This window comes from Hesperophylax consimilis, chromosome 28 (genome assembly GCF_061612785.1).
Source record: "Hesperophylax consimilis isolate HC1 chromosome 28, BYU_Hcon_1.0, whole genome shotgun sequence".
Classification (NCBI taxonomy): domain Eukaryota; kingdom Metazoa; phylum Arthropoda; class Insecta; order Trichoptera; family Limnephilidae; genus Hesperophylax; species Hesperophylax consimilis.
The window spans coordinates 20,823,101-20,846,970 of NC_142863.1; the positions used below are offsets into that span (position 1 = coordinate 20,823,101).

A 23,870-nucleotide genomic window follows, 5' to 3' on the forward strand; every position below is an offset into this window, starting at 1 on the left:
ACATCTTTCTTTTTAAAATAAACATCTAAATAGCACTTGTCTTTAGATCTGAATTGCCAGGTATTCTCCAAACCATCCTTCCTCCTAGCAACGGCAGCTTCCGTGGTCGAGGGGTAAAGCTCTCGACTAGCAAGCCAGAGGTCGCGGGTTCAAACCCGACATAAAATAAATTTTGTTATTAGTATATTTGCGGCACGTTCCAGAATGGAAGATACTCTCAGTATCGCCCTGGTGTAAGAGACCACCGTTAAGAATTGAAACATTGTTGAAATGGCTTCGGGTGTGTTTGGTGACCAGATCTGAATAGCCAGATACAACATCACCTTCCTCTTTCCATCTCATTACCCTCCCCTCTACATTCAGCCTCACAATATATCCCAATTGGGTATGCCATATCTCACTGGGTCCAGACGGTTGAGAGCAGTTGGGACTCTTGTGCAGTTTCACATAAATTGAAAAAAAAAACCAAGAGTATTAGATACTCTTAGTATCGCCCCGGTGAAAGACCACCATTCAGAATTGAAACGTGGCTTGAAATGGCTTTGGCCGTGTTAGGTAACCAGATTTGAATAGCCAGGTACTTCATCACCTTCCTCTTTCCATCTCCTTTCTCTCCCCACTACCTTCAGCCTCACCACATACCCCATTTGGTGATGCAAAAGTCCCACCCCAGTCTGTTGGGAGCATTTGGGACTCTCATGGGATTCACATTAAAAAAAATACAAAAAACATATACATATTTTTTATGTTTATTAACATAATAACATAACAAGGTCAATTCCAATTTACAATACAATTAATTTTCTTCACGTTGCGACGGTCCTCTTCAATTTTTTCCATTTATTTTTGCTCACTTTTTCTCCATTGTTTAAAACACCCGCATCTTCATTGACGGCAGCACGATCGGCGTTATTTTCTTTTAACGTCTCATTGCTCGAATGTGAAATCATATTCTTAACGTCGGCGGGCAAATTCAACATCGCCTCGTTCTTGGTAGCCTTTTTCAACTTCTTCACGAGGCCGGAATCCATCGCAGATTTCATGGCCTGTACTGCGTTTTGCTTCTGGGGCATCGATAATGTATTTTCGAGCATGTTGTTTGTTGGGAATTTAAAACTGAATCCTTTGGGGAAGAGAGGCGAATTTAGAAGTTGAGTTAGTTGCTTCTTTTTTATCACGAGGACGTTTTTCAAATCTGCCGCCGCTTGATTCTCCATTTTGTGTGGCCTGATTTGTTCGGGTTAAGAAAAATCATAATTAGCTGGAAATAAACATAACTAAGCATCATGCTGTTTTCCCGCAGGAGTAGGCAGAGAGGACGGACCGCCAAACAACTCGGTCTTGGCACACACCCCTTGCCTCAATCACATTCATACATCGTCTCATCTTCTGTTATTCCGATTCTTGACATGGTCCGATTTAAGTATCTGGTTTACTTGATTGAGCCATGTCTTCCTCGGGTGTTCCAAACATCTACCATTCAGATTTGCATCATATAATAATAATACCTGGATGACTTTTATAGCGCCGTTTTTGTGCAAAAACATCTCAAGGGCGCTGTTCTATTCTACATATACTTCTTTCTTCCCTTTCTTAATCTTATTCACTACGATTCTATCATAAATCCTTCTACAATACATACACGACCAACTATCAGACACACTCACTGACCAATAGGATGCATGATCTGGGCAACAAGTATGGGGGTGCTATTTATTTATTTATTGACTCCATTTATAGAACTAAGCATAATCTATACCAACCATTGATGTATTATACTAGATTAGCCCTGACAAGTTAAATTCATTTTAAAAATAACGCCACGTAGCGTACGTCACAAATATGGATATGAACTTAACAACCCAACTCTGTGTAAACTCCTTGTACAAGCGTTCAAACTCGTAAGCGAAACCACGGAGAATCTGTTGTCAGAGGTTATGTAATTTGGACATAATTCAAATTTAAATATTTGGAACTCGGTTATTTTTGTGATTGCAAAATTGAACTTGCCCAGCATAGCTGAGAAGCAAAATAGACCAACAAAAGGTAAAACGCAATGCACAGTGCCCATTTCGCATTGCGACATAATGCGTGGGCCTTTTCATAAATGTGCATGTGAACCAAACCAAAATTCTGTTGGGGTTATTTTTAAATGAATATGCCGTGTCTAGTCTAATTTAGTCTATGATACCAACACTTTGTCGAATCCTACAAATTAGAGTAGCGTTGGTAAATGAGTTTTAATGTTTTGTCTTATATGTAGTGTTGTTGTAATTTATTTTTTTACTTTATGTTACTCTTACGTTTTACTAATATTGCTTCATATTTAGTTTTCTTTTTTAAAAAATTATTTCCTAATATTTTCTCACTATACTTGTATTCACAATTTTACAATCGTGTATTTTGTAATGGATTACATCTATCAGTATCTCCTGTATAATAAATGTATATGTACACTGCTTCACTTTTATGTAAAAGCCTTTTTAGGCGTATAAATAAATAAACATAGCCTTATAATTTATACAATGTCTAATAAAATTTGTTTGCAGCTTTTTTTTGAGGAATCTAAGATTGCCTTATTCTAAATGTCAAGCTGTAGGCACCTCACGAACATACTGAAAACTGATATATTGGAACCCCGCCTAAAAAGGTTGTCCATCACTGCCATACATCCCCTGGCCCCAGACATTCGAAAACATTTGTCACATAAAACAAAATTGCATGGTAAAAGGATACATGTCGGTGTCGTCGATGACCATGTCCATGTCGAGGGCGGCCTTCTCCAGCCAGCCACGCTGCGCGCTGTCCTTGCGCACCTTCAGCGTGAGCAGGTCTAGTTCGCGCGCCAGATCCACACGCAAGCGCACCGCTGCCAGTAGCGCCCCGTCCACTGGGAAGTGCGGAAGGTCTTCGGCTAAGGGGAGGAGTAATTATAAGAATTAAATAAAATAATTATTTCGAAAGAATGACAATTTGCATACTTTTTTTGGAATGCTCCTATGCTTAGTTTTAAATCCAAAGTGGTAGATACCTACTCTTACGGCCGTTCTTCCCAATCCTACTGATCAACTACTGAGCCGAAATTTTGGCTCAACACTGCTCAAACGCACAACTTTGCTCTTTCCAACGGAAAAGTGACAACTGAGTGATCAACCAATTTAAGGAAGCCAAACTACTGGATTAAGCTTGCCTCAGTAAATGACTACTTATAAAAAGTGTCAACAGAGTGAAACTTATTTGCGAGGCCAAGGCACGGTGGCATTAAAGTCAAGCTAATACTTTATTTTTAACATATTTCATACGCTTAAATATTAAATATCGGTTTACGTATTACAGTACTTAAAAGAATATATGGATTAATAATAAATACAATAATTAATTCTTCAATGTTAATTTAGCATTGAAAGTTTTAACTTTGATGTCATTTTATTGTCTATGAAAGTGGGCATGGCCACTTAAGATAATCAACAGTTAAGATGTTTGGAAACAGGCAAATCGAATGTTACTGAATAAATCACTTGGCTGATCGGACCCTGAGATTGATCGTTCGAAAAGTTGGGAACAACGGCCGTTAGTGTCACTCTGATGAAAGCCTAGGGAATACATAATCCCATTGGCTCCGGACAGTTAGAACTCTTGTGCGGTACCTATTACATAAAAAAAAAATATTTTTTAATTTTATGTATGAGACGGTTGGTTGACGTAAGGTGAGCACTTAGGCCATAGGCCCATTGTGCTATCTGCCATTTTACCTCAATCCTTTAACAGTAATCCAGTCCCTTTTATAAAGTTCACCAGGGTTGTTATTGGATATGTCTTCTGGTTCTACAATGTGTCTTCCCAGATATCTGAGCTTTGATCCCAACAGAGCGGGACATTGGCAGCAATCGTGAATTGGAGTCTCTTCATCCTCTTCACATTGCCTGCATCATTTGGTGTTTTCCATTCCCAATATCTGCATGGTGTCTCCTGAGAAGGCAGTGTCCCGTTAGTAGTCCTACCAGTTCCCTCTGTGAGTTTCTGTCCATATTGAGTCTGGTTCGCCTTGGGTCTGGTCCGTTTATAAGTACTTTGGATCAGTGGCGGCCAGCTAATATGTGCTCCCGAGCGCCGAACAACCAACAAGATTTCCGACATGGCTAATCACAATAGGAAACTCGGTTCGGTTATAATATATCATTCAAAAGGTACCTACTTATTAAGCGCGCTTAACTTGCAGACCGACTTTGACTTGTGCCTATGTTCGTAGCAGTTCGTTTTCGATTGCGATCCAAAATTTAACTACTTTGTCGCATATTCTGTGGAACAGTCGAAAGCGTGGGTACATACCAGTGCCTACTATTCTTTGCAAATAATACCATATCAAGGACGGCGTTCGGGGTTTTACCACTACATCAGAAGGAACGGTTTATTCAGAAGAAAGTTAAACTAAAACGCGTATGTTTGATATTATTGTCGAAATCGTGGTTTCAATTTACCATCTGCTATTTTTCAGAGAATGTTCCGCTTCTTCGATACAAGCATACAAGATAAAACTTGTCATTAAGAGATGAGAGATGGTCAGATTACTTATTATCAGTTCAGTCAGTACTCGCCGTTGCCGGGCATTGTCTCTTGCATTTAAAACTTTTCTTACTCTGCGAAAGTTTTGAAGTTTAATTGCAGGTTATATCGATCTTGTATATCAATTATTAATAAGGCATATCAATTGCAGGTTATACTAATTTATGATTACTTTGTGTTTGTTCAACGTATAAATTAATAAATTTATGTGGAATACATTAAGAACAATAGGTCGAGATTTGAAAACAAAGTGATAATAAAAAATGCCGGTTCACCTAAACCTGAACTGATAATAAAACAAGAGTGCGAATCTGGATCGAAGAAGTTTACTCGATCATTTAACAAAACAATGTATAAAAAAGCTTTGTGGCTCTGTGGATGTGATCAATTGAATAGTTTATTTTGTTTTCCGTATTTAATTTACGATGTTGATTCAGTTTGGACAATCAGCGGTGTTACTGATGTATTTACATTTACACTTACTGATGTATGTCATTTACATTTACAAAAATTTTTTGGCTTAACCCCTCCGACTTTTCGCGAACTTGAAGCTAAGATGTCTTTATCGAAATGTCAATTTCACGAAAACGTTGTGTTATTACCGCCTCACAATCAAAGCTCTATAAATGAAACATTACTGAACGGAGCCGAATAGTAAAAACTGTTTTAGAAAGGTTACAAAATAGGCTTTCAAATTGTTGTATCATAAATAAATATTAACATTTGTAAATATTTAAATTTAGAATGGAAACATGAAAAAATTGTAAAAATGACTCACCTGTAATGTTTTATGTAAAAACGATACTAAAATCACGGATAATGTAAAAAAAAAACACTTATTTCATCGTACAAATGTACAATAAACAATTCTGTCACTTCACTTTTTGACCATTTCATACAAAATATATTTTTAAAAAAACAATTAAACTTGCGAGGCGGGTCGGCACGTCAAACGGCTTTCTTGGCGTCGTTTTACGATTTGGCGGGTAAAATTTGCTTCCACTGAGTAGGTCTTTTTACGGGTTTCTATGGATAACTTTGAATAGAGATGTGAAGCTTCATTCAATACGAATATTCTACTTTTTGTTTTAGGGATGTCACTAGAAGAATAACGGAGTTATGACGATTTTTGTGGAAACACACGCGTTGACGTGTAAACACGCTTATTGTACTTGACTGCTATCGTTATTTTATCGTGTATATCTGCTTACGTTGCTGACCGGTTAAAGGTTTTAGGAAAAGTTGACATAAGAATGCAATTGGATTCAGTCTACCGTGCCTAAGTTAAACACCATAATGAGCTAGTTAATAAAAATCGATACAGGTCAAATTTCCCAGAACATGATTTCAATGTGAAGCTTAAAACATATGACTTCCTAAATAAAGTTCAGTTAAAAGGTGAACTCTGTGCAATTTACGCCCGCGACGATTTTTCAAAAGCTAACGGCGCTTTATCAATGTTACAACTTTTTTATAGTACTTGTTTATTAGAAGACTTTTCCGAGACTGTGAAATTACTAAAACGTGTGTTCACCATTCATGACCTTTGGGATGACCTCAGTTGAAAATTAAAGATGTTTCTCAACATTAAAAAGAATAAAATTCTTTTTAAACACGTTGAGCCCGGACAGACTGAACGCAATATCAGTGTTAAGCATTGAAAAAAGGTTTATTTAGTCTATGCCTGATTTCAACACGAGAATCATAGAGGTCTTCGCTAAACAAAAGGAGCGGAGAATAGAACTTCTTTATAAATAGGTATGTACCTTTATTTAATTTATTTTCTGACTTAATGTTGTAATCCGGTGAACCCCCACATATTTTGACCACCGGCCGCCACTGCTTTGGATTGCCTCATTCCGGGTACCCTAAAAATCTTTAAGTAACATTCCAAACACAGAAAACATGTTACCATCTTTAACTCTTTCTTAAGTGTGCTGTTACAAAATTTACGCCGTGTGCTAGCTGATTCTATTTTAGTAATAACTTACTTGTTTTGTAAATTGTACTGTCTTACCAGATAATGTGTTTACGTATTTATAAAATAGTATATAATCTAACATAAGTAGTTTCCTCATAAAAACTAGTTATATTCAGAGAAATGATTTTTTTAAATATCCAATTGATTGATGTTGGCACACAGGAGTTTAGTAAGAAAAATCTTTCAATTTTATTCTTGTAAATTATCTATGCCACATTCCTCACAACTTTCACAGATACACAACAGATGGCAGTGTGGTAGGAATTTACAAAAGCATAGAGAAAGTGGAAAGGATGGCAAGGTAAGTTGAAATATCTCACTTTTGGCCAGAGTCTTGCACATCTTGGTGTAGTTTTGCACTTCTGTGGGCTCCATTATGAGGATGGCTATTCCCTCCTTGCTGGCGCGGGCCGTTCTACCGCTGCGGTGAACGTAATTCTGCAAAAGATAGACCACTTATTACATCGATGGAATTACTCAAACACTGAGAAAAAAGTTTAGACACTTAAATAATTTATAGGGAAAGCTAGCAATGGTTTTCACAAAAAAATGTGTTGCAAATCAATTGATCTGTTAAAAGTTAAAACTGAATATGTATTGGGCGCTTTTAATAATTAGCGTTCAAGAAAGAGATGCAGCATTATTGTGATAAAGAATGTACATTTGCTTTTTTGTGTCATTGCTGTGTCTTAGCCATAGGATTGATAAAACCACCCAATGTGTCATCAAAAATAAGTAATTTATAACAAAGGGAAATTGAACAAATTATTTTATTGAAATAAAGGACTTTAGACAGATTTTCAGAATTACTGAGAAAAAACTACATTTTTTGTTTCTCACGACGATGTAGAGATGTTTGTCTAAGTACGGACGGTATTTACCTCAGCCGTTCTCGGCACTTGATAATGTATGACGTGTTCTACGTTTGGTATATCCAGACCTCGCGCCGCCACATCTGTCGCTATCAGGAGGCCGTGAGGACTGTCTCGGAACCTGAACACAAACGGCAATTACATAAATCACTTACAAAGGGAGAAAGATATGCAGGAAACAAAAAAAAATATTACAACCATATCTAGAGACACCCATTTATTAACGATATTAAAGCGATAAATGGAGTTTTTAGCGATAGTAAAAAAGATTTTTTAGTCGCTATAATATTTATTGACAGATCGTAGAACAAACATGACACTCTCTACTGTAGAAACGTGTGCCATGTTGAGTTTCAATCAATAATACAATAAACATGTTTCAAGTGATTTTGTTAATTTAATTGTTTTTCCTCTCTTGCAGACTCCCATTCCTTGACGTTTTCCTATTTAGCTATAAACGCTATGAAAACGCAAAATTAAAGATATTTTTTCAATAATTAGTGCTACAATATAAATTAAAGCTACGAATGAGTGTCTCTAACCATATCCTAATGACTCCTAATCCCAGTAACTTTGTTTTACAGCATGATTTATCAATATTTTTTATGCCAACACTTGTAATTATTCAAAGTTAATAAAAATTAGGAAGTTACGCAATGTTACTGTGACATGAGTACGTTATGATGAATAAATGGGGCCTTAAGAATTTTAAATAGTTGAATGTGGACATATTCAAACAACAGAAGACATCCTAGAAGATTGACCCCACATCTGAGCGGAACCAAGTGACTTCTGATGCCGTCCACTGACTGAATAACCTCAGCATCCCACCTCGATCTCCACCACACGAAAAGGAAACTCACTTGTCCAAGTTCTTCAGTCTCTGTCGTTGCTGCATACTGGCGTGGATGGGGAGGGGATTGCAAGCCAACAAGCCAAACAGTTGTGCCAACCTGTTAACATTTACAATAATTCATTATTTAATTACATATTACTACTACATATCATTTAATTATTGTTGGGAAGTAAGAGCTTCACAGATGAACTCATAGAGGGCAGTGCATAGAGCTTGCTTGGAAGTCCGCAAGATGGCAGATAGTAGCCAGTAGTCGCCAGGACCAGTTAGAATGCTCCCAGACAACTTGTTGATTTCAGATCTTGGAGAAGCAGTCGATTTAAAATTAGTGTGAATTAATTTTTAAAATATAAATTAAAAATAATGGATGAAAGAAACATCTCTGGTCAGTTTTGGATACATTTTGCTCTGCAGGTGAGTGATGACGAATTCCAGTCACCTTTGCATTGATCAGTTGGATTCATCCGGATTGTATCATTTGTCAAAAGAGGTCTATTTAAGACTAAAATGATCGAAATATTTTTGTCACAATAATGTGGCAGTGCGTATTATTACAATGTGCTGATTCATCATTATTAATAATTCTACTCTCTTGAGAGCTGGTTGACATATTATAATCTCCTAGTGCGAATGCAAATATATTATTGTGCTGATTTGCCGTCAGCCGCCGAATTTGAAGATCAAGGAGAAGAACTCAATTGCAAGTGCTATTTTCTGGTGAGTCTTTCTGTTTATATGTATTATGGTGGCTGGTTTATAAGTGTTGCTTCTCCTGCAGAGTGAATTCAATGATCAATCCATTTTTTTCATAAGGAATTAAAATATTCCCTGATGGTCTGTGCTATTTACAAGCCAGATTATCACCAGATCTCATTTAGCCAGCTTCTAGTTAGGTCGACTATTGAGTCACCATTGTAATACGCGAAGTATTAATAAATCCCTGATTTAACACAAAGAATCTATTATTTAAAATCTCCTTCCACAACGAGTTTGAGAACTGTTTGTGGGAGCACAACAATTATCCTACTAACTATTATATTAGACGATAACCCTATAAAAATTATAACGAGCAAGGATAGCCTGGGAGACCTATGTCCTGTTTCTAATAATCTCAGAGTCTCTCCGAACTGGCATTCCTAATACGGCTAGCATTCCTATTATATGACCTCTGAGGACTAGTCCACTAGTGATCTACCTTCCCAACATCTACCACTAGAGTCATCTATACTCAGTGACCGAAACTCACATCTGAACTATCACAGAATGCATATTATGTAAAAAGAAAAAGGGGAGAAGGAAGGTTTTAGATTTTTTTATCAAGCTTTATATACAGGGTGTATCGGCAAGTACCCGACAAACTTTAACCAGCTATTCCTCAGCACATTTGGAGTAAAAAATGTTATGGGCGCTTTGCTATCCGGTAACATTTTTTTTCCATTAAAAACAAAAAATAAATTAAAAATCCACACTCCGTCACTGTCATTTGCATTGTTTCTCGTGTTCAACAGCTGTTATTAGCAAGTGTGTCAAAAGGTGTCCTCGCTCTTTCGTACACACTAAATAATAATAGTTAGTTAAAAATGAGACGAATGGTGCCGTGCCATTTCGTTGTGATTGTAAAAGCGCGCCAACGTAGGTACGTACGTACATTATTCAACGAAACTCGAACAAAATATTTGCCAGATGGGTTTTCAAACTTTGACAAAGGATAAAACATTGGTGACATGTGGTGAAAATATGAATAGTAAATTTTTTATTAAAAAAAAATGTTACCGGACAGCAAAGTGCCCATAACATTTTTTACTCCAAATGTGCTAAGGAATAGCTGGTTAAAGTTTGTCGGGTACGTGCCGATACACCCTGTATATCGTGTAAATTGCGTTAATATATTGTGTAAATGGCGTTAATATATTGTGTAAATGGCCTTAATATATTGTGTAAATGTATCGGCGTAGCCAGATAACTCAAAGCTTTTGCGCGTTGGTTGCTTTTCCTTGAACGGAGATGAATATTTCTTTATCAATAGACAAATAGACATATAAAATGTTAAGTGAACCTTTTAACGCATCCAATAGAGTTACAGAACACAATAGTTCTGCCCGGATATCTCTTAAGCACATAGTACAGATAGAAATCTTTGTGGTCTATAGGACATATAATGCGACACTCTGTCAGGGTGTTTGAAGAACCTGCAACACACAAACATATTGATTACAATTACAATCTTAACTATAAAGCAGAAATCTATTTATCTCAAAGCATCATCAATCATTTTAACCCGATCAATGATCAATCGATCGGGTCACTTTTTCTAAAAAGATTCAATCACTGTGATGGGCGTGGCGAGCGACCATAGATGTATAAATTTTGTAGACTGGGGATCTCGAATCTCATTCCCACGACAGAGATATAGAGATGGAACACACCTGAAATAGGTTATCATTGTCGGTTCCAACATTGAGCTGCAGTGACAGTACATTTCAGATTAAACACCTTTTTTTTATAGTGAATACCTCACAAGAGTCCCAACTGCTCCCGTCTGGAGCCAGTGAGACTATGGCATCCCCAATTGGGGGATGTTGTGAGGCTGAAGGTAAGTGGGGAAGGGAAAGAGGAAGGTGGGGAAGTACCTGGCTATTCAGATCTAGTCACTAAACACGGCTAAAGCCATTTGGAGCAACGTTTCAATTCTGAATGGTGGTCTTACACCAGGGCGATACTGGTAGTATCTTCCACTCTGGAACATGCCGCAAATATACTATATATTATTTTAATTAATTAATTGTGAAATAACACAAATTAATCAAATAAAATTTATTTGCGCACGCCGGGTTCGAACCCGCGACCTTCGGAATGGCAGTCCAATGCGTTACCACTGGACTATGCCGGCCGTCAATACAGAACGAGACAAGAGACCCCCGGTCTACACAATTCATGCATTTATGGTCTACGTCAATACGGTGGCAGCCCACCGATTTATCTATGACATTTTTACTATGTTTTAAAAGTACCCGATCAAGATTGGGTACATTTGACCCAATCACTTCGCCAGTGGGTCATGATCGACCCGGGTCACGTAAAATGATCGACCAACCCAGGACTAATCTCAAGTAACAATAAATGGGAACAGAAATAAAAATGGTGCAATTAAATACCTTGATTTCCCACGGTGACATCAACAACTTTGGGGTTTGTGATTCCTAACATCTCTATAACCTTCTTCAACTTCTGTTCCGCTGTAAGTTTATCTACCTTTTTACTGATCACCTGGAAAAAATTATCAATCATCAATCGTCAATTCCACGGTTGCCCCAAACATAGTTGGGAAGAACAAATTGCTGATACGGTGTCAGGAAAGACTTGGTCTGCAATCGACTGAGGCTAATCGACTAATTTAGGAATATAAGAACAAACCCCGAGTACAGGGACGCTTTTAAGCGACTTTCGAAAACAAAGAATATTTTTGGCCGGCAAAGAACGACGACGACTTTTGTTTTCGTTTTTAAAGAACATTCCCAGGTTACAAATAACCTTAGGTTAAATGAATAATTTAATACCTTTCCCTTCTTGGTGACCTTCTTTCCCTTGAGATGGTGCGGCAGATCGTGCACCATGGTAAGCGTTGCAGAGAACACAAATGTCTGCCTTCGCGCCTTGCGCTGCTCATCGTCATTGACCTTGTCCAGGAGATGGTGCAGTTCTTCAAAGTGACCCCGTTCCATCATGCGATCGGTCTCGTCAATCGCTAGGTATCTGGAATTATTCAAATACATAATATTGGAAAACAAAAAATAACTCACTAACCATCACGCCGATAGGTAAGCAGAGAGGACGGACCGCCAAACAACTGGGTCTTGGCACACATTCCTTGCCTCATTCACATTTATACTCCCGGTTATTCTGACTTTTGACATGGCCTGACTCAAGTATCAGTGATCGTGCCATGTCTTCATCGGGCGACCACGACTTTTTTACCATTCACATTCACTTCATATATTCTACTTACACTCTATTCTTCGTCATTCGCTCTACATTCCCAAACCATCCAAGCGTCCCTTTATTAATCTTACTCATTATGCTTACATTCTTTGCGGATCTCCACGATTTTCACACGATCATACATGGTTACACAATCTTAAAAATGATACATAAAATTGATTTACGGAGGCATCATAAGGATGCACTATTCCTGTATAAAGTAGTTAACGATAATATTCAATGCCCAGAGTTGCTAAACAAGATTCAATTCAATGTACCTGCGTCTTCAACACGCTCTTCTGTCCTGTTCAGGGTGGATCAATGCAAAACGAACTCTAAGCAGAATTCTTGCCTGAACAGACTATGCAATAATAACAAAAGCGTACTATCCAAGGTGGATATTTTCAATTGCAAACTTACCAAATACAAGAGGTCCATAAAATAATATTTCTCTGATAGTTTGTGAATAATGTTTATGCCTCTATTGTTTATATTTCTATTATGATTTGATTTATATCTACAACCTTTCTCCATGGTTATAAATGTATTGATAAATGTTATGTTTTGTAATTTTTCGTTTTATATAATCTTTTGTTTTGTATAAATTTTTGAATTCATATTCCTTTCTCACTAATTTAATTAACTTAATTTAATCGACCACCATAACACGGGCATGTGCCTAGCACGGTGGTCGAAAAATCCTAAATGCATGTAATAAATAATTTCAATGAATAAAGAAACATAAAAAAAAACTTATTCCTTATTATGCTGTCTCAGTAGAGGTAAAGTCACAAGGAGGAAATAGATAATTGGTTTTATTTTGGCTATATAATACTTATGTACAAACTGAAATAAATGTAAACTGTCGATTTCCCGAAAATTAATAAATAAATAAAATATTTGTAGTGAGCCTTATGAACGATGATTCCATTTGTCAGATTTTTTTAATCAGTAATTTAAACATTTATGGTATTTTGCATTACATGATAGATATTTGAACAAACCAAGGGTAATTATCACTTTGGTTTTAGATCTGTATGGTTCGTGGTAGTTCTCACCTGATGTCTGTGACCTGAGACAGATGCCTGTTGCCCTGTTGGATCATCTGCCACAACCGTCCCGGGGTGGCCACCACTATCTCCGGACAGTGTTTCAGCACTCGTTCCTGCTTCACCTCCGCCATGCCCCCCACCACCACAGCTATGAGAATATCTGCAAAATAACAAATAATTTCGTTAGATCACATTTAACAAATAAGAAGTTTTAATTGGTTTCACAATAAAACATTAAGGCGATGCACTACGCCGTGTAATATTTTAAATTGAGCCGCTATCAATAATAACCCTTACGTAGATGGCGATACGGTTTAAATTCCCGCATAACACCATCTGCCTGTTTTGATTTATGCAAGAAAAAAACATGACCAAAAAGTGCCTTTTTTGCCATTTTGAGGATGTTCAGGCATAAATATTGAAATTTTTTTCGATCATTTTATAAATAACTTAATTTGCCACATTATACAATAAAATCATAAACGAAAATGGGTTCGTAAGTAGGAGATTTTGAACTTTAAAGCAGTTTTCTTAGGCCTACACATTATTTTTTTCTGGGCTTATAAAAAGACTTATCTAAAAAATACTCGATTATTACAAAGGCCAAGATGTATTCTACTCGCAGTATTTAATTAAAGCATCTGAACCATTTCTAGGCGACCAAATTTTCAAACCAAAAACACATGATTTTGCATTATTACGTATGGCATCGCCTTAAAGAAAACTGTAGGGTAAATTATAGGGAATTTACATTTCTTTCCCGAAAATAATGACAACATTAATTTTACCCCCATTCTTGTGAGGCTGGTATCACTGCGAACCTGCGCGCGATACCTCGCGCGGCAAATAATTCATTCTATCTCCAGTGGTCTAGCCGCCGGTTTAGCCCTAAATCTCCTCTAACGTACGCAATCTGTTTTGTTCATAAAAATATTGTAACATGAGTTTTGTTAAAATAAAAACTAAATTGAAGATATCTGAATTCTCATTTTTGCACACCGAGAGTAATCACGCAACCTTGGATTCTGCGGATTGGAGAACCACAAAATCATTCAGCCAGCAACCCATTTAAATTGGCGATAATCACAATCCTCCAAAAAAGGAACAAACCTAAACTAACCATGTTTAGTTTTATCCGGTTATCAATTAAGAATTCATCCATTCTATTTTCCTAACAATTTGACAAACGCAAGCTAACATAGTGCCAGACTCTGTCATGCATTGGAGTACTGTGACAGGATAAGAAATAATTTTGGTATTTCAACAAACAAAATTAATTTTAATTATGACTGCTTTACACCATCCTTATTTCATCAAGTTTGTCTATTCCTAGCAATTCGGGATGAAAAATAGGATGTGTTCTACCAACTACCAAAATATAGGGTTTTCCAATAAGAGGTGTTATTTTGAATATTAATTAAGGAATTAATGATTTTTTATGGCCGGAATTGGATGGTATTGATCTGGACAACGTTTACTTTCAACAAGACGGCGCTACGTGCCACACAAGCAACGAAACCATTGATCTTTTACGGGAAAAGTTTCCGGACCGTGTTATCTCTCGAAGAGGTGATCACAATTGGCCACCGAGATCTTGTGATTTAACACCTTGCGACTTCTTCCTTTGGGGCCACGTGAAAGAGAAGGTCTACGCCAACAGCCCAGCGTCGATTCAAGACCTCAAAGATGGAATTCGTGAGGCTATCGAGGACATAAGGCAGCCACTTTGCGATTTGGTTATGGAAAATTTCATGAAAAGGATATGGTCCTGTAGGCGTGGTTGTGGTGGTCATTTGACTGATGTTATTTTTCACTATTAACGGCATACCTTCCTCTTTATAATGAAATAAACATTCGATCATTTATATTAAAAAATGTCATTTTTCTTTGAATATCAAAATAACACCTTTTATTGGAAAACCCTGTAGAAAACACAAAGTGGCATATCGTTGTACCGATTCTCATACAGTTTAAGATGTTGGACATTGTTTAACATCTGTCATCTCTAATTGTTTTACGTAACTATATTATGTGAAAATGTTGCATGTTTATTCCGTTTTATATTTTAAATATTGATAAAAAAAAACTAAAATATGTTTTTATTACTGATTGTGAATGTGTATTACTGTTACTACTGTTACCGGTATTGTGAATTTGGCATGTATGTTTGATGATTTGGCATTTTGTTTTGAGAAAATCACACACGAGAACTTTACATACGTACTGTTAACTCATAAAATAAAGAATATCTACGTGTGTTAACTTCATATTGTAATAAATAGAGACAGATTGCTTTGGCATCTGCGCTGCCGTGATTTGGTGATTTCGCCTCATATAATATATGAATATCTTATCAATATCATATCGTATCATACGGTGATCAGACAGGCAATTTCACCAAGGCATAGGTACCTACAAAAATCATTATGATAAAGGTCCAAACGACGAATGGGTAAACAAAAACATCGGATAATGACCAAGCGAGTGGCACAGCTTGCAAATATTATTTATTGCATCTCACTATACATAAATCATGTTTTTTCTCATAAAAATCAACCTCACAAGGACTAAGCCTGTATCGAGGTTAACAATTTACATTTGAGTGAAGCAAATGATAGTGACAGATGCTTTCATGATTGTGATCTAGGATTATGTTCGAGATGTTGCCATTTTTTGACGATTTAGTACCGTCCCAAAATATTTTTTCTTCTCTAACGGCAACTATATGTATGAAAAGTTGTAAAGCCAGCAGTAGGCCAGTCGACCTGTTACTTAAAGTTAGACCAGTAAAGAGTCTAGTATAGTTTTCAAGCGCTGCTTCATCTATTGATACCTAATTGGCCTACTCTATGACGCAACCTGCGTTGTACATTATATAGTTATTAGTGTTGCGTGTCGTATCTTGTGATTGTCCTGTTTTATATTTAACCCCTCCGACTTTTCGCGAACTTGAAGCTAAGATGTCTTTACCGAAATGTCAATTTCACGAAAACGTTGTGTTATTACCGCCTCACAATCAAAGCTCTATAAATGAAACATTACTGAACGGAGCCGAATAGTAAAAACTGTTTTAGAAAGGTTACAAAATAGGCTTTCAAATTGTTGTATCATAAATAAATATTAACATTTGTAAATATTTAAATTTAGAATGGAAACATGAAAAAATTGTAAAAATGACTCACCTGTAATGTTTTATGTAAAAACGATACTAAAATCACGGATAATGTAAAAAAAAACACTTATTTCATCGTACAAATGTACAATAAACAATTCTGTCACTTCACTTTTTGACCATTTCATACAAAATATATTTTTAAAAAACTGGGATATGTGGGAGGCGGGTCGGCACGTCAAACGGCTTTCTTGGCGTCGTTTTACGATTTGGCGGGTAAAATTTGCTTCCACTGAGTAGGTCTTTTTACGGGTTTCTATGGATAACTTTGAATAGAGATGTGAAGCTTCATTCAATACGAATATTCTACTTTTTGTTTTAGGGATGTCACTAGAAGAATAACGGAGTTATGACGATTTTTGTGGAAACACACGTGTTGACGTGTAAACACGCTTATTGTACTGGACTGCTATCGTTATTTTATCGTGTATATCTGCTTACGTTGCTGACCGGTTAAATTCAGTAAAGCCTAAACTCTTTCACTTTCTCATGTTATAATCTCGATGTGTAGAGCCTTTTACATTATCTTTTTCTGTCTATGCCACCTTTTATACTAAATATTTTTGTCTATGGCACGTCATAGAGTAATATTGTCATGAATTTCGCGTCTATAAAATCTTGTGTCTGTGGTCACGTCAAATATTGGTTTGTTTATAAATAGCGTGTTGTGATACCAAACCGGGATTCAATTCTACATTATCATTCAGTCTACATTCATTATCAATCAACTCTCGCTTCTCTTTCTAAGTTTTGAAGTCTACCCTCTTGTTTGTGACATATTAAAACATATCAAGCCAAAACACAAGTGTTTTACTCAGAAGCAAACCTCTCAATCTCTCTCAAACGGCAAGCCAATCCTTGGCGCGAAACGAAGGAAGCCCAACAAGCCGATCAGCCTTACAACCTGACTGGAGGCTTCTGGAGTCACGAACGAGGACGCTGCTCAATTAGAGGGCTCATTGTCGAAACGTTAATAAATTATAAATGGCGGTAGGTAATCGGACAATTCATCGCTGTTCTATGACTAAATGAACGAAGCATCATTATTAAGCGAAATTGCATGAGGATGTTACTTTACAAATCTTCATGACATATCATCCAAAAGTTTCAATGTAATAACTCACCCATATACTTGGCTGCCGCCACGAGGTGGTTCTTCACCTGGATGGCCAGCTCCCTCGTCGGAGTCAGAATGAGAGCATACAGAGGCTTCAAGGGCCTTTTCTTCTTCCCCGGAACTTCGGGGATTATTTCCGAAGGGGATACGTTGTCAATAACTTTTACGCAACCGATACCTGGAGAATAAAAAATGTTGATTAACATGGTGTAAATACATATTCCTGCTGCTGGGAACTTTGATGTAACCTCTCGCAATATCTCGTAAACAACACATATAACAGAAAAGGAGGTTACAATGGAGTTTTAACATTATTTGGTTTTGTAATTTTAATCTTTACAATGCTGACCTTTTCAATCTAATTTATCCCATTCTTTTTTACTTACACGGGGATAGCCGCCGATAGATCAAAACTGTAATCAAAAGATTTGAAAAGACAATCCAAAATCCAAAGAATTTTAATCCAAAGATTTGAAAAACGTACCTTCTTCATTGAGTCCCTCCACCTCTTCTTCTCTCTCTTCAAAATCTGATTCTTCATCATCGTCGTCAACATTGGCAGGTTCCATTTCATCGTCATCAATGATTTCATCTTCATCAGGGGTCTGATTAGAACCTTCATCACTTCCGATGCCCAAATCTTCATCATCGTCGTCACCGTCAGACTCTAACATTTCCGTATCGCCATCAACCAATTCTTCATCACTTTGTTCGGAAATTTCATCATCGACAACCATTTCACCGTTTTCATCAGACTCGGAAGCTTCATCGTCATCGGACGAAACATCGCCTTCGTCTTCATCGGAATCTTCTTCCTCAGATACTTCACCATCTTCCTCATCATCCTCATCTTCATCGTCATCTCGTTGGACACGTTTCCGGCTTTTATACTTCTTTTTGCTTTTGATTTCTTTCATTAACTTCTTTTTCTCTTCTTTATTGAGCTTGTTGAAATTGACAATTTTGGCTTGCTCACTGACGAAAGGATTGATTAAAGCATTTGGAAGAGCGTTCAGGGTTTTTTCTTGGATTCCGTTTGCGAGGTCTTCTTTCATGCGAAGGATTCCAGTCAAAATTGGGATGCCAAATGCTAAAGTTTTGCCGCTACCCGTTTCAGCTGCTCCAAGAATGTCTCTCCTTCCTGAAAACATAAAAACAATTATGTATAAGTGATGGAACCTTCTAGCCAAGGGATGAAATTACTGAGTTACAATTTACAGGCAGAGGTATTGTCACCTCAAGATGTAAAAACTATTACACAATTGAAGTATGATACAGTTAAATATGACCGAAGGAGATAGGGTCCCATTAGCTCAGTTTGCAGAGCGGTGCCCCGGCAAGGCAAGGGTCCAGGGTTCGAGTCCCAGATGTAACCGTATCTTTTTCTGATTTTTCTGTTTCAAAGATTCGTTTAATTGCTAATATTATCTTCAATAATTAAAGGGAACAATATTCATTATCCTCCTAACAGACTCGTCAAAAGAAGATAAGATAAAATTACCTTACTCCGCTCATGTCTTAATATGCACAAATTATTTAAACAACACTTAATTACTACAAGAAAGAACTATTTTTCGAAGGGGCAGATGGTAGAAAATGCACTAAAATTCATTTAACTTTAATCAATGTTCAAAATTTCCCATGTTTAGACCTTTTTGATGCCATGTTTTTTACTTGTTAGTATGATGTTTGCCGAAAGTTTCTGCTTAAATCTTAATACGCACAAATTACTTAAGCGCTTGTTATATGATAGCGAAATTTTGCAAACTGTCAAAATGTCTTCATTTTTTTGTCACTAGAGGGCGGTAGTTGTACATTAATGAACTTGTTAAAATGAAAAGTCACATGTGCGTTTGTCGCAAAGCAATGAACGTATAATATGAATGTGAAATATTAAGTAAAACAAACAACTTAGTAAAAAAGTATGACTTATTTGCAGAACCTACTATTTTGGTAAAGCATTTAATTTGACATTTTTTATAAATGTTTCATCATTCACTTGGTGTTGTCATTAGTGTTGAGGAACATTTCCGATACATATAGTTTGTTTTACACGGTGTTCGGAAACTCGTGGCATAAACGGTAAAACCCTTTATAGGTCATAAGCTAAAAACGGATAGTTTTGAGACCTGCAACATTAAGGTTTATATTTCTTTATGTTTCCAAGTTATAAGCCCTTGGGTTGTAATCATTCTGAGGTAACGCACAGAGGTCTTGAATCGAACCAACCGCCCAAAGTTCTCACATGTTGAGTAAATTTACGAAAATCGCGTCCTGGTCAGTTTCTCTATAAAATTATCAAAGCAGTTATTCCCCTGTAACGCAAATAAATAAAAGTACATTTTTCCTTACCAACCTGTCGTTTTGTAATGAAAACAATAATTTTATATCATTTTTTTTTTAAATGGACACCGGTCAGAAAAAAACCCGCTGGAAAATCGAAAATTTCAAAAAAGCTAAGCAAAAAAAAGTTTTTTTCTGTTCATCAAAATGAATATAGAATACATAAATAAAACCATTAAGGGCGTATCGTTTAAAAAAAAGTTGTCCAATAAAGGGATAACTTGTGAATAACCTTTCATTTATTGTCAATTTTGGGTTATGACTTTTTTTATTTGAGCTTTCGTTTTCGAGAAAATCGAAGGTGGATTTATTTGGTAAATTTTATATTTGATAGAATATCTATACATATTAATAACATCATTAATAAATTGACCTCGAGAAATAAAAGAAATTTTATTTTTTTATTTATATATTTGTTAAATTATTCTGTGTTATTTAGTACAACTAAACAATAATCTGATAAGCTTTTAGATTCTCACGTCCAAAAGCATTTTTGTTGTTTGTTTTTGGGGTGTTATGCCGTGTTGCGCTAACTCCTTCTTTAGCCAACGTTTCGGACAGCATTGACACATCTTCGGATCTACCGGATCTGCCCTGATGATGGACACTGCAACGCTGTCCGAAACGTAGGCTAAAGAAGGAGTTAGCGCAACACGGCATAACACCCCAAAAACAAACAACAAAAAAAACAATAATCTTTTTTCATTTATTCGTTACTTGAAGCATACCTTGTTTGGAGTATTTTTTCCGGCTGCCATGGATAAATCATATATTGATCTACAAAGAGAAAAATAATAATATTGTTTGGAACTTTACAACACAACACATAGATAGAATATCTTTGATTTGACAACGTGTGAATGGTTACGTGTTTATACGCAGAAAGGCGATGGTATTGTTAATTTCCTTGAAAAAATTTTTTTATCTGTTTAATCTAAAGATAAAAATAAAAAACGGTAATAAACTTGTTTACTCCTCATAACGAAAATCGTCATTTTTCTCCCATAGTGCCATGACGGTCACCGGTGACCGCAGTTAATTTTCTTGATTTTCATGTAAAATTTTGGTCAAAAAAAAAAAGGAATACGTTTTGATGGTCGCCGATGCCATCTGAGTATTTTTTTTTCAAATTTAAAATGGTAATGTTTCTTCATTTCCACAATGGCGTTCAACGTGTTAATACCCCCTTACCATGTAAGGTAGGAACAGTGAAAAACTTGACTTGTTTTCACTTAAAACGTCCGATTTTACCAAACTAACAAATGATCTGGCGTGAGATGGTAATTTTTGGTTTAGTTACCAAACGTGCCCTATGAAAAAACGTTCACTCTCCCACTTAGTCAGAGCGCGTAAAGACAATGAATTCTCTCACACACACTTGCATAAAGATGCCGCCAGTAAACAACATGACGTTAGTGCTAACCGTTAGGAAAAGGAACGCATATTAAATGTTGTATTTTACGCCTTTTAAAAAATTTGACACTTGAAAAAATACAATACGTCAAATTTACATGAAAAAAGAGAATTTGTAAGTACTTACTGTTTTTGTAGCTTCCTTAGATTATTGCAATTCTTTAAGTGAGTCGGTATTCTACTTTTAGACCCATTAATGAAACATTTTGATGGCATTTTCGAAATATATACGCCGTAAAACAGGGAGCATATAGTTTCACCGCCATCACCGAGGGCTTCCATCCCGGAATAAGTAAAAAAAACTGTGAAATGTGTTGAAAATTTGGTGCAAGATAAAGTATTTACTTAATTGTTAATATCCACAGATAGCAGAACGATAATAAGAGGCCGTACTTCTACAGATGTGTGTATTATATACATATTTTAAATTAAAAATATTGTGTAAAGCCGTTATTAACGCGATAATCATAGATCCAAGTTTTAAAAGTTTGTTGTATGGTGTATCAATGTTTTTATTTTTTATGGTCGAATGCCTACAACAACTACAAAAAAAATAGGCAGACTGAAAAATAATAGTCCATTAATTGGTAACAAAGAATATGAAGGCTGAGAATGACATACGAAAGGTAGTATTAAGCCGTTTTAGAGAGCCGTTTTCCAGCAAATCACCATTCTGCCCTATAACCCACTCTTAAATAACCCAAGCTAAGATTCTAATAACCTTTTTGCGGATGTTTTTCCATCTCCCCCGAAGTAAATAGATGTTTCTTGTACCAATCAAGTTAAAACAAAGAGTATGGAAATTTGATTGACAATAATATTACCGTGCAAAGCAGCTGGAAGGGTCAACTCCTGAATTTCTGTTGGACTTCTGAATCCTTGATCTGCCAAAGCCCTCAGAATGACTTCAGGAATACTGAATTGCATCCACGCTTGCATATCTTCAAGTGGAATAGCATCCCGGCTACTTATTTCCGGAGGTTTCACTACCACTTCATCTTCATTAACAGGCTTGTCCTTCATCGCCTTGTCTTTCTTTTTATCCGCCCTTCTTTGGTCTCGTTTCGCCCGGTCTCTTTCGAATTTAGTTGGCTTACGTTTCTTCTTCTTCTTTACTGGCGTGTTTTCTTTCTTCTCGCCTTCTTTTGTTTCAGTTCCGTTAGTTGCTTCCAATTTCTTGGCTGCTTTCTTTTCAGCTTTCTTTAGTTTTTGTTTGTTCTTTTTCCTAGTAGCAGCATCTTCTACTGGAATTTCGGAATCGTTTGAAGCTACTACACTATCCTTAGTTTCGATTCCATTTGTTACAGGTTTATTTTTGTTTTTCTTATCTTTTTTCTTTCCATCGGGAGTGTAAGGGCCTTTTGAGGGTGTGAGAGATACATTTGCATTGACACTGTCTACTTCAAAACCAGAAGACGAAACAATCTTTGATTTCTTTGGGGTGACGTTGCCATCTGCTGAAGACGGTGCTTTCCTTTTGACTGTTTCTGTTTTCTTTTCCTAAAAAAACAAACATAATGAAAGTATAATACAAATCAACATGTATTATTGAAATTACAATGATTTGAGAGAATCTATGCTATAACATGGAAGGGTAAATATTTATCTAACCGCCGCACTTTTAATAGGCACGGCACAGACAATGGAAATTATACTTTGTTTCAACTTCCAGAGTTCTGCAATACTGCCTACCAAATGCGCATAGATTAAATGGTAATAACGTCTCTTCCAGCCCGCCTATATTATCAGAAATACCAACATAACAAAATGTCATGGACAGAAATTATTGTAAATGGCTGACATCCCATGCATCGAAAGCAAATTATGATTTTAGATAATTGTAATATTAAATGCAGTATTTTCCTTTACTCCGAATTCAAATAGTTGTCTTTTATAATAATTGGTGAATCAAAAGGTTTTATCTAAAAAAATATAATTGTATTAAGCGTGGCCAGCGATTTTTATAGTATGGATTGATGATAATGAAAATTATGTTTCAATTTAAATACGCATAAATTACTTAATTAACCCAATCTAAAAACCTATTTTGGCATGTAAATAGTTGTTTCTTTTAGCAATTGTTTAAATGAATGGTGGTTAGGTAAATACCATAATAACCGACACATATTTATATAAGTTAATTTAGTAATAAATATGGTTCATAACCTGAAATTCAAACAACAAAATAAAGAGTGTACTGCTCGACGAAACTTAAGAAAAAAAATGAAAATAACTACGAGACAAAGAAATGTATTTTAAATACATTGCAGGATCGCATCAAATCTTACCTTTTGGGCTTTCCTTCGAGCATTTCTTTTACTTAAAACGCTGTAGTCCAAACATTCTTCGATTCCCAACAATCCTTCGAAGTTAGTATTCGGTCCAGCCGTTCCAAAGTCATCTAAATTCACCGATCTCCATTTGTATTTCACTGAATCCATTGTCAGCGAAAAGTTTTATAGTAAAATAATTAGTAAAAACAATTCACACACCGACCTCGTGAATGTAAATATGACATTTGAA

At 36.2% G+C, this 23,870-nt stretch overlaps 1 protein-coding gene across 1 annotated transcript; it reads right to left on the bottom strand.

The window, feature by feature from the left end:
- Positions 1–736: 736 nt before the first annotated feature.
- Positions 737–23,870, bottom strand: LOC149410342 (ATP-dependent RNA helicase DDX24). The gene is made up of 13 exons (XM_089648851.1): positions 23,636–23,870; positions 22,172–22,847; positions 18,076–18,732; positions 17,599–17,769; positions 13,309–13,462; positions 11,830–12,025; positions 11,428–11,539; positions 10,329–10,461; positions 8,280–8,369; positions 7,426–7,537; positions 6,865–6,982; positions 2,737–2,914; positions 737–1,227 (listed from the first exon to the last, which is right to left on the bottom strand). The coding sequence occupies exons 1-13, from the start codon at positions 23,786–23,788 to the stop codon at positions 807–809; spliced, it is 3,171 nt and encodes a 1,056-aa protein (XP_089504977.1). The 5' UTR covers positions 23,789–23,870; the 3' UTR covers positions 737–806.